This window comes from Aulonocara sp. 'chitande type north' Nkhata Bay, linkage group LG1 (assembly GCF_057382095.1).
Source record: "Aulonocara sp. 'chitande type north' Nkhata Bay isolate Kocher_YH1m ecotype deep benthic linkage group LG1, A_spYH_male_GT1.1, whole genome shotgun sequence".
NCBI classification, from domain to species: Eukaryota; Metazoa; Chordata; class Actinopteri; order Cichliformes; family Cichlidae; genus Aulonocara; species Aulonocara sp. 'chitande type north' Nkhata Bay.
The window spans coordinates 25,713,118-25,725,580 of NC_141344.1; the positions used below are offsets into that span (position 1 = coordinate 25,713,118).

Here is a 12,463-nt window from a genome sequence, read left to right on the forward strand (position 1 = left end):
ACATGTGACTAATATAATGCTGTTTTTTGTTGGTTTTTACTATTTTTAGCTTCACAATGACACTGATTATAACTTTCTCCTGATATGCAGCATAGTCAGTGATTACAAAACACCTCATTTTATTTGAGAAACGATCTCATTTTATCTATCTTTGACGTTACAGTTTATCTGTTTGAAGCTAGAGACAGGATGTAAGAATTCTACAAGTATAAGTTCATAGTCTAACTTTCGAGTCTGAAAACAAAACAACCCCAAAATAGATCCTGCTGAAATGAAAAGCCTTACTTCATTAGCTGTGATGGACGTCAATGCAGCAGTTGAGATTGTTAACAAGCTGAATTAAATGCAGAACCATGAAAGCTGTGATGAGAATGTTTTGCATCAGCTTTTGGAGTATATACATATATGCACAGTAATAACTGAAAAAATCTTTATTTAAAAATCTGTGGATCACAGTTTGGTGAAGTTAATGATAGTTGAAATAAATATAACAAATGTTTTGGTATTCTGAATCCACTATCAAATGTGTCAATATAAAAAAAAACCTGTTTAAACTGTAGAATTAAGATTGCTGAGTAGATAGATACAGTTTTAAAAATAAAAAGCGCGTGCTCTAAAAAGCGTAAAATCATACCCTACTTAAAATGAGATGTTATCCTCAACATGAAAAAGTTGCAAAAACCAAGGTAAAGTGCATACAATAGTATTATGACTTCACTAGAATAGTCAGTGACATCTTTGAATCTTGATATATTTATTTACTGCAAAATAGTAATGAAATGAGTGCAAATAACATGCACATGAATTCAGCAATAGGCTAGAATAAAGGGGCACAAAGTAGCAGACGTATTGAGAAACTACACCACGCTTGAAGACAGGCAGGAGAGAAAAGTAGAACTGGCAGAGTTGAGAGGAGCAAAAGCAGGAAAACATCAGTGGAGAACTCATCACAATGCAGTGCAGCAGAGCAGCTCCCGGCCTGCACCACAGGAATCTCATCTTCAGGGCTCGGAGCAGGTAATAGGAATGCTCTAGCCATTAATGCTGGGAGAAGAAGAACAGGAAAAACCCTGTGTTCTCTGTTGAAGCCTTAGCCTTTCTATTGCCCACCTCTGATTCAGCAGCAAGCCACACCAGCACACCTAAAAGAAATGGATTAAAAGCAGTTCAGAACTCACATTGTGCCCAACTTACATACAGTGTCCTGCAAAACAAGACAGTGAAAACATATAAATACACCTTAAAAATGGGAGGTATTGCTCCTGCTTTGTTTCAGTTGTAAGACCATACATGGAACCCTTGTTTATGCAGTCTTCTGCATATCTATCTACGGTGGCTGGGAAGTGCAAATCGCAACAAATTAAAAAACCGCAACAAATTACAAAAACCCCACAACAAATTACAAAAAGCCCACAACAAATTACAAAAACCCCACAACAAATTACAAAAAGCCCACAACAAATTACAAAAACCCCACAACAAAATACAAAAAGCCCACAACAAATTACAAAAACCCCACAACAAAATACAAAAAGCCCACAACAAAATACAAAAACCCCACAACAAATTACAAAAACCCCACAACAAAATACAAAAACCCCACAACAAAATACAAAAAGCCCACAACAAAATACAAAAAGCCCACAACAAATTACAAAAAGCCCACAACAAAATACAAAAACCCCACAACAAAATACAAAAAGCCCACAACAAATTACAAAAAGCCCACAACAAAATACAAAAAGCCCACAACAAATTACAAAAACCCCACAACAAAATACAAAAAGCCCACAACAAATTACAAAAAGCCCACAACAAAATACAAAAACCCCACAACAAAATACAAAAAGCCCACAACAAATTACAAAAAGCCCACAACAAAATACAAAAAGCCCACAACAAATTACAAAAAGCCCACAACAAAATACAAAAAGCCCACAACAAAATACAAAAAGCCCACAACAAATTACAAAAACCCACAACAAATTAAAATAAACCCGCAACAAATTAAAAATCCTTGACGGAAAGGGATTGTCTGAAATACCGGAAGTGACACAACGATTAGGCTTACTCCATATTTGTAGCTCAGAAAAGTGATTCGGGATGTAAACAAACGTCTCACAGCGCTTCCTCATTACCCTGACCGTGCTCGCTGCACTAAAAATAGATGGAAAATGTTTTGTCCGTTTTGTGGCGTTAGCTTCTGCCTCTTCACCCCTTTTTGTGCTTCCTGTGGACGGTCTCTGGAGCTTTTGCGGGACACAGACCAGGCCGAAGGATCAGACAAGCTACAGTGCTGCATTAAATATTTCAACGAAGGTCACTCATATAGTGTTATCATGGACATGATGTTAACTTTGCATGGTGTAAAGATGAGTTTAAGGAGTCTTAAAAGTAAACTCAATAATGCTGGACTTTACCGAAGAAAACATTTTCACTCCAGAACAACAATCATTAACGCAATCAGAGCGGAGCTTCAAGGACCTGGGCGATTGTTTGGGTATCGAACAATGTGGCAGGTACTTAAACAAAAGCATCATCTTAAAGTGAAGAGGGATGATGTGATGAAAATACTCCGGGAGCTTAATCCTCATGGATGCCAGATGAGAACACGCAGAAGATTCATTAGGAGAACCTATCATTCGCTGGGACCCAACTACATGTGGCATGCTGATGGTTATGACAAGCTCAAACCATTCGGTTTGGCCATTTCAGGGTGCATTGATGGATTTTCACGCAAGGTTTTGTGGCTAGAATGTGGACCAACCAATAATAATCCAGTGGTCATAGCTTACTATTACTTGTCATGTGTTGGGAGCCTTGGTGTTGTACCGATGAGACTGAGAACTGACTGTGGGACAGAAAACGGCATTATGGCTGCAGTTCAGTGCGCACTACGTCACCATCATGATGACCACTTCAGCGGAGAGTCCAGTCACATGTTTGGTTCATCAACGAATAACCAGCGAATTGAGTCCTGGTGGTCCATATATCGAAAAGGAAGGTAAATATAACATTTAAGTTTGCCTGATATTTAAAGGTGTAACAAATTTGAATGTTGTGCAAAAGTTGATTTATAGTCAGTCTGCCCCAGGGCAGCTGTGGCTACAACTGTAGCTGCCTCCACCAGTGTATGAATGTGAGAGTGAATGAATACTGGAATTGTAAAGTGCTTTGAGGGCCTCGAAAAGTGCTATATAAATGCAATCCATTATTATTATTATTATTATTATTATTATTATTATTTCAGTAATTCAACTTAAAAAGTAAAACCGATATTAAATACTCATTATTTGCCAAACTAGACATTTTTAGCCCATTTAGTAATTATGATGATTATGATTTTGAACTTAAGAAAACCCAACTTCAAAACCAGAATATTGTGAAAAGGTTAAATATTTTAGACTTAAAGTGCCACTCTACTATGAGCTAATTAATTCAAATCATCTGCAAAGGGTTCCTGATCCTCTAAATGGTCTTTCTAATTTAGGACGACTCACAGGATGGACATGACTGCTGTCCTGACAGCTGTGGGGAAAAAAACACATAATTGACACCCTCCATAAAGAACACCTTAAAAGACGTTGGCTGTTCCCAGAGACTATCAAAGCACATTAATAGAAAGTTTTGTCCAATGTAAGTGTGGATGAAAGGGGTGTCACATAGTGTAGTGGCTAAGACCGCAAGGCTGCTACTGAAGCATCCTGGTCTTCCATAACACCTCAACACATCCACAGATTGATAGCATCCATACCACGCTGCATGGAGGCAGTAATTTATGCAAAAAGGACCCAAACAAATAGAACATGTTTTTCATAAGTTCTACGTCTTAATTATTAACATTATAACAAATACTTGAAATGCCTCACTTTGTATGTAATGAGTCAATATTGGTAATTTCACATTTAATTTGAATTACTAAAATAAATGAACTTTTGCACATTACTCAAATGTTTTCGATTTTTGCCTGTATGCAATCCCTTTCAATAGAAAACATTTAAACTGACTGGAGTCTATATATGATTCAGTTAAAATGAACTGTAAAGTGCCATGCGATGACATGTTGTGAAACGATGCCATGTAAACTAACTAAACTATTTCTAAACAATTTTTTTTTAACAATTTCTGTAGGGCTCAGTTTTGGTTGGAGCTGTTTGCGGATCTTCGAGACGCTGGATACTTCAATGGAAGTCATGAGCATCAGTGCCTTTTGAGATTTTGCTTCACTGACATTGTTCAGAAGGATCTTGATGAATGTGTGAAGTTGTGGAACACTCATCGGATTCGTCCTTCAAGAACAGCTTCATGTCCAGGAGGCGTGCCAAATGAACTGTACTACCTACCCCACAGGTAATGGATAATAATGATCAAATAATTACTTTGTGTAAACCTATATTAATGCAATTGTCTTCCATTGACCACAGATACGGCTCCAGGGACTGTGGATTCCTGATTCAACAATCTGAACTGGACACTTTTCCTGAGTCTAGGTTGTCAGTAGTTGTATGTGGGGACTCAAACATACAGGAGTATCTGGATTTTGTAATGGAGCAAAATCATTTTCAAAAGCCAGTCTGCTGGGAGTCTGCCACTGAACTCTACATGAAGTTATTAGAAATTGCAAATTTCTAAAAAAAACCCCAAAAAAACCAACCTTTTTTTTTTGGTTTTTTACCAAAACCTATAGCATATGCTGTATTTTTGGACTAGGCTACATGAGTTGGCTGAAGATGCCAAAAGTTTAAGTTAGTGTTTGTAAAAGCACATTCTTACTGCAATGTCTTGCAAATTGTGATGCTTGTTTAGCTGATGGAAGTTGAGATACAGTCCTGAACATTTCGATAAATAATAAAATCAAATCTTGCACTGTATTGTGGGTTTATTACAACTTTTAAGAGTAGAACACGGTGCACTTTTAAATGCCTTTACTTTTAGCGGCACTGTCAAACCTTTGAACAAATCAAGTCAAGCCATTGTATTTTCAATCTCCTTTGAACATATGTACCTACATTTTAGAATAAAAAAAAACACGCTCAAATACATAACTGATTTCTGGATAAGTCCTGTATCAAAAAAACCTACAGAATTTACAATGTAATGCCAAGAAGAAGCAGCTGTAAGTGACTGGGTTATCTAATAAAATTACACCTGGTAAACCAAAATGGATTTGTGCTGTACCACTAGTATGTCCCACCTTCTCCTATTCATAACATATTTAAAAAAAATCTTGACTTAAAAACTAGAGAAACAAATCAACAGCAGGTTTGAAATACAAGGCCAGACATCCTAGAAACATCCAAATCCTGGGGAGTTTTGAATTCCAAAATCCATGTTGGATTTAAACACAGAATATGAGGTTGTCATGGGTAGTTTCAATAAGTTTAAGCATGTATTTGCCATCGGGAATAAAGAGTCATCCAGGAACTGTAGGCTTGGTAGTGGATCTAATCCAGAAGGTGGCAGTGATGTTAGCCCAGTTGCAAACATCAGAACATCGCCCACCGACACAGCAGTTTGTGATTCTGCAAAGAATTAAAAAAAAATAAAAAAATTATATATGTATATGTGAATTCAACACATTGTCTTGTAATGAGTACTAAAAGAAATACTGGTATAAACCTTCACAGTCCAGCAGATAGTCTGACCAGTAGCCCACAGTTTGACTTTCCAGATGTCTCCTGTTACTTCCAGATGGGCTGAAGTCAGGTTTGAAAAGTCTCTCAAGTTCAAGAGCTGTGAGTTTCTTTTCCATGTGACACAGGACCGGGGAAAGCAAAGTAGGGTGTTGCTGGAGCGCACTCAGGAAATTAAGTGCTGAAAGACCCTCTTTAAATCTAAAGAATGAGGAGAACTTTGTGTCATTTACCAGTTCATAATACATGCATAAACTATGGACACACTTTGAACTTTGGAAACCTTGGAGAATGTAAAACATTTCAGTTGGAAATTATAGAATTATTGTTATGACGGTGTTGTGCATAGTCTCTTCTATAATAGTCTTACCTGTCAATTACAGATGAGTTTCGAGCAATTATATACCACCGGAGATAGTCAGACACAATGTCTTTCTTTTCCTCAACTGTGGAAACATGCCTTAGACAACCAGCCACCTGTAGCATAGTACTGTGTTTTATGACACAGTCACGCAGGACATCCACTGAACCAGCACTGTCGATCTGAAAAACCCATAAAAATGGACATACACAATGTAAGCTTACGTGTCTGATTTTCATTCCTGTTTTTTTCCCTACACAAAGAAAGAAGATTTTAATTTCATACAGATGAAGAAACTATAGTTCTATCCTGCATTCAAATCCTGCGCTGTCCTCACCTCTAGTAAAGCTTTCCCTATGTGGTCATCTGTGACTGAGGCAACTGTTGCTTTTACTGAAGTCTGGCCTGCAAGATAATGTACCAGCTCTTCTGACAGGAAATGGGGCCCTGGACCACCATGCACAACTGACACAGCTATCATCTTTCCTGCTAGGTAGTAGTCATCCTCTCTTACAGCTGTGAATGAATACAGTAAATGATAAACTCTCTCACACACACACACCTCTCTCTATCAATCGATCAGAGCCGATCGATGTCAGATCAATCGACCAGATAGACATACTAATGCTGTGTTGAAATAATCCAAAAAAAATGAGTTGCTTCTGATAATAATTAAAAACAAATTGATTTACAAGTCCCAAAAATGTTTTTAAATTAAGTTTATCAAAGATCTGATCATTGCATACCCTTTGCATTGCAATCGATGTCCTTCTGGTCCATCAAAAATGGGACGATCTTTCATGTGTTTCATTAGCAGACTCAAAAACTCTCGTTTTGGGCCACCTGCATCAAGTCCTTCTTCTAGAATGCCAGAATCATCAGTAAATTTAACCAACATGTCATTGGTTTCAGAGTATGACAACCGCCTGAAACCTCTGACTGCTCCATCCCAGACATTTGCTCTTGAGATGTTGAATCTGCTGACACTTCCATGATGAATAGCACTGGATAAGTTTGCAATGATGTCAGGTAGAGTAATGTTAACGTCTTCCCTGTAATCACAAAAATGAAAGACAGAATGCAAGACTATACAATTTAGCGTTGTTATTTGAAGTATTATTTGATATTTTACAGTGTTTTGGAATCCATCGGTGAAGCAACTTCAACCAGCTCTTCATCCTCGTCCTCAATGCAGGGGGCACACAGGTCTGCATATTTACTGTTGAGAAATTATAATTCCAACATTAGAAAAACTTGTGTTGACCCTATAACTATCTTTACCCATTTCACAAACCCAAACGTGTACTGTAGTTACAGGTTTAAAATTACGTATAAGACACAATTTTATTTACCTATAGGGACTCATGACTGGATTTGTTTCGTTTTGGTGATCAAGATCCTCTGTATCAGATATTACAATCTGAAAAACAAGAACAACAAAGATTGCATACTGTACATAAACATACATAGCATTGTATTATTTCAACAATAGCAAAAAACCTCATGCTGACATAAATTGCCCAAATACCTGACATGGCTGTATGGTAGATGAAGGTCCTGGAGCATGTCTGAAACAGAATTGGAATTAAAATGTCCAGATAAGAAGCTCATACAGTTTTATATTTTTTATGATACCAACATTATAAAAATGCTATGAAACCAATAAATATTTGTATTAGGGCGGGGCAATAAAATAACAATATGTATTGCACTATACTTTTTTCTCAATGGAAATATGAGACTATTGCAATAGAGCTATCCATCCATTTTACATGCTGCTTATTCCTCTAATCCCTCTTTTTTTTCATTGACATAAGAATAGTCAATCCTTATCAAGTTGCGCAGCAACCAATTGCTGCAGCACAGTGAAGTAGCAACACCACCCGTGGAGATGTTTGGGCACCATTTACATCTAAACAAACCATTAAAATAAATATACAAGGAGAGATTAGGAGAATTTGCTTTTATTTCTGTCATGGTCCTGGGTCGTTGACCCAGCGTTTTGTGTTTATTCTGATTTTGTATTAGTTTAGGGTTGAACCTGAAGTTTGGTGTATATTCAGCCCTACCTGTGTCTGTCCTTGGTGCTCTGTTCATGTCCCCGTGTTGTGTTGTAAATCAGTCTGTGTGTTTCCTGCTTTACTTTGAAGGCTCGTGTTCTGGATTTCCTGTTCTATTCTGATGGTCTGTGTCTGTTATTGTGTTCAGCTTGTGTCCTCCAGTCATCATGTGTATTCAGATCAGCTGTTCTTCCCTCCTGTGTGCGATTACCCGATTACCTTGTGTATGTGTGTGTGTATATAGTGGGTGTCGGTCTGTGTTCGTTGTCGGCTCGTCTGCGTTCTATGGTGTTCCGTTCCTGTCTCTCTGCCCCGCACCCCTTTTGCATGGTCTCAGGTTTGTCATTTAGTTCTCCCAGTTTAGGTTTCTGCAGTTGTTTTGTCATGCCTCACTGCCTGTTTTTGCCACTCCACCACTTGTAAATAAACACTCGAATCATCAGTCACTGCCGCATTTTGGGTCCTCCTTTTCCCCCACACCACACGGCTCACCCCGCCAGCCGTGACAATTTCTTAGCTTATTCATATGATATTGACAAAAACTGTCAATTTTATGTCTGTTCTCCTGTAAAACTTACTGTAAACTAAGATTTATTTTTAGAATCATTCTTTTTGGTTTTTAAATGTAATTGACCAAGCAATTGAGTGATATGGTGTTTGTTGTCTTTTGAAACTGGAAATCTTTATCCCTGACTTTTTATCTAGTTTTTAACATGTACCTTTTTTTAGTTATCTGAAAGGAATGTAATATGGTAATACATCTGTCTGTCTGAACGTATGACAGGAAATAAATATTTAAATCAAAACAAGCTTCTGAGGATTTCACATCTTACTTATGAGCAACGGCACATTTAATATGTACAAATCTAGCTGTTTATATTGTGATGTATATCAATATTCCCTGAAATAAAACAAAGAAATATTGTGACATATTGTATTGCCCAACTCTAATATATAGCAGAACAAGCTCTGAAATAACTTACTCCTTCTCTGCATGTTTACCATTAGGGGTACTCTGGTCTTGTGGTTTGAAAACCTAAGATGAAAAATATGCACTTTTCAAAGCTTTCAACAACTTCGTATTGCATTTAGTTCATCAAAATAATAATAATAATTTTTTTAAAGAACATACAATCACACAATGAAAATAATCCACCCATGGATGTTACAGAATTATGATCATTATAGAGAAAAAAATAGAGCACTCAGCCTGGGCCACTCACAGGCCTCTGGCATGGTGGAGGGGGAAAAAGGTACACACCAATGTGTCTGCCTGGTTGAACTCAGCTGTGCTTCTTGATGTAATCACAATCTCAGGGTCTGAGTCTGAGGTACCATCCTCTGCAATCAGAGCTGAGAAAATAAACACATTATTAGTTGTTGTATATGTAAATACATCAAAATATAAAATTAACAAACCTTGTTTGAAGTGGCTCTCTGGGCAAATGAAAAGAGAAATCCTGTTGTAGTTCTTTCCTATTTCATCTTTGTAGTCTGCCAGTCGGAATGGCCTTTCTGTCCCAGGCACATTTATCACCTCTGTGCAGTCGGGATACAAAAGGACATATGGTCCCTCCACCAAGTCCTTGTTGAATGTTATCATTTTTTCTACAGCCTGCTTCAGGAGGTCAGGGGCTGTAATTTCGGGGCTAATAAATAAGGGCAGTGTTTTCCCTCTTAGCGGTTTTAAGTCCGTTTGTTGTTTCGCCATTATTCCTATATTGATCTAGAAACAAATAATAAAAGCAAGATCACTTTAAGAATAATTGCCAAATCCTCGTTTATAAATTTACCTGTGATGGCTTACCTTGACAGGTTTACTCTGTTGCTTGAGTTTTAATTTTGCTCCACAGTTGAAGGCTTGACGCTCTTTGGATTTTGATTTTTTGTACTCCATGAACTGCTTGTATGACGGACATGTTTGTTCTGGTTGAATGAAAAACGTTTAACATCAAAACGGGGTTATAAGCACTCTCCATTACTAAACGTAGACGAGAATACAGTATAAGGAAACATAAAAAGAAACAAAAGCCAAAATGGTAAATAAACGTGCTATTTAACTGAAATAGTATAGACTGAAGAGAAAAAAAGTGAGTAATATATCAAAATTACTTTGTTCAGAATTTTTTGTATGTTTTGATGTCCCCGGGGAGTCTGATCCTTCGGCCTGGTCTGCGTCCCGCAAAAGCTCCAGAGACCGTCCACAGGAAGCACAAAAAGGGGTGAAGAGGCAGAAGCTAACGCCACAAAACGGACAAAACATTTTCCATCTATTTTTAATGCAGCGAGCACGGTCAGGGTAATGAGGAAGCGCTGTGAGGAGTGCGTTTCTCGACGTTTGTTTACATCCCGAATCACTTTTCTGAGCTACAAATATGGAGTAAGCCTAATCGTTGTGTCACTTCCGGTATTTCAGACAATCCCTTTCCGTCAAGGATTTTTAATTTGTTGCGGGTTTATTTTAATTTGTTGTGGGTTTTTGTAATTTGTTGTGGGCTTTTTGTATTTTGTTGTGGGGTTTTTGTAATTTGTTGTGGGGGTTTTGTAATTTGTTGTGGGCTTTTTGTATTTTGTTGTGGGGTTTTTTAATTTGTTGCGATTTGCACTTCCCAGCCACCGTATCTATCAGTTTCTTGAAGCTCACAGATTAAGCTGGAACTACAAATAGAGGCATGTTTACACTAGCTCTTACTATGCTCCAGTTATCTTCAGGTTGACATTGTTGAAGATTTCAAGGAACACAATACACAATCTCTTTATAGTGTGTGCTTTCATCTTTTATTCTAAAAAGAATTACCAGAAAACAATTTCATGAGGTTATATTTTTCGAGATCATTTACAAGGAAGCCTTGATAAGATAACCCCATTTTCAGTTCTCTGTAGCTCCTTTGAAAGAAAAACAAAGAAAATTTAAGTGTTTTACATTTTAAAAAGTCACTCATGGGTGGGCTGTATTCTGGGATTAAAAACAAAAAAGGATTTAACAGATTTGATAGTTATCTAAATCTACTGCAAATTTGTAATGTCAGTGTTGAGATAAGTATAGCTGGTAGGGTGCCTGAAAATATAATAATATGCAGACTCACCAAATCTGTTCAGTTTAGCTTAGCTTCCTCAATGCCATATTCAAAGAAAAAAAAGCATAACTACCTCATCTACCTCATGTTTCACTGCAGATTCATGTCAGTCAAGATACTGATCTGTTTTAGGGAGATGATTTTTTTAGGGAGCCACAACCATCTATTTCCTCCAAATTATTAATCTAAGCAAAACATTTTCTATCAGAACAATGTAAAACAAACAATTAAACAAATAAAAAGACCAACTTGTCCAATTTTCTCGAAATTATTTAAGACACTCAAGATATGTAAACACTTTACCAAGGGTGATTTTTGTTGCTGTTTTGGTTTTTTTGGCCTCTTTTGGTGTCTGTGATACTTTAACTCACAAAGATCGAGAGGTTACAGCTGCAGGACAGGGGCTGTGGCACCAAAGCTGTTATTTTGCAGACATTTTTGTGTTTGCAGACAGTTATTCTATTCATTGCGCAAAGCCTATGTTTATTCAACTATTATACATTTCCATCAAACATGCCTTGTCTATGAGAAAGGGCTTTGTTTATTCATATTTTGGTGGGCTAACTAACTGGCTTAAGGCGTGCAGCTCTGATCATGACACCATCTGTTTGCCTGTGTTCAAAAATGTTAAAAGCAAGGAGTCAACATGCTCACGTTTGGCAAAAATGGGCCGATGTCTTTCAACAATACCTTCTACACCGTCTTTTTCTAAGAGTGCAGTGTGGTTTTTTTCCCTTAATTTGGGAGGTACTTAGGTGTCATTCATAATTAAACTTTGACCAAATTGCTAGGTCAGACACTAAGTCAGTTGTTCATTAAGAAGGCATCTTCGAAATGAAGATGCTTGTCTCTCTTCCTGCTAACTAATCAGCAGCATAATCAGCTCAGTCTGTTTCATGGTCCTTTGTGAACAGTGGAGTTGAAGCCATGTATGCCAGCTTTTCTAGGTGGCAATCGCCATCACTCTGTAAGTAGATCAATTGTTATTGAGCGAGTGTCTCTCATTGCTTTTCCATATTTGTGAAATCCTGGCATGGATTTAAGTTTTCCCTTGGACCAGTTCATCTGGTCATAATCAGATTTTTTTAAAATCAGTTTTCGTTCTTGAAGGTTAATATTACCTCCAAATCATTTCTGTTCTGTTGTTTGGGTTAACGTTGACTTAATGCGTGCAGCTCTGATCCTGACACCATCTGTTTGCCTTTTCTCTGCTTTGCCTTTTTCCCCCCTCACAGCCAACAATATGCAACAGCTATTTTCCTGCAAGTACAGGACAGTCACAGCGTGACTAAACAAGATTTCACAGAGACAATAGTTATTTGGCCCAAACAT

At 37.5% G+C, this 12,463-nt stretch overlaps 2 protein-coding genes across 2 annotated transcripts; one reads left to right on the top strand and one right to left on the bottom strand.

The window, feature by feature from the left end:
* The first annotated feature begins 2,459 nt into the window (after positions 1–2,459).
* LOC147339181 (uncharacterized) lies at positions 2,460–4,632 on the top strand. The gene is made up of 3 exons (XM_086297884.1): positions 2,460–3,004; positions 4,132–4,350; positions 4,425–4,632. Exons 1-3 carry the CDS (start codon positions 2,511–2,513, stop codon positions 4,630–4,632), a joined length of 921 nt encoding a protein of 306 aa, XP_086154010.1. The 5' UTR covers positions 2,460–2,510.
* Positions 4,633–5,286: 654 nt separating this feature from the next.
* LOC147339182 (uncharacterized) lies at positions 5,287–10,581 on the bottom strand. The gene is made up of 13 exons (XM_086297897.1): positions 10,167–10,581; positions 9,862–9,980; positions 9,474–9,780; positions 9,316–9,395; positions 9,038–9,090; positions 7,523–7,562; positions 7,347–7,414; positions 7,127–7,213; positions 6,754–7,046; positions 6,332–6,531; positions 6,004–6,176; positions 5,620–5,834; positions 5,287–5,522 (listed from the first exon to the last, which is right to left on the bottom strand). Exons 1-13 carry the CDS (start codon positions 10,315–10,317, stop codon positions 5,287–5,289), a joined length of 2,022 nt encoding a protein of 673 aa, XP_086154023.1. The 5' UTR covers positions 10,318–10,581.
* Positions 10,582–12,463: the final 1,882 nt, after the last annotated feature.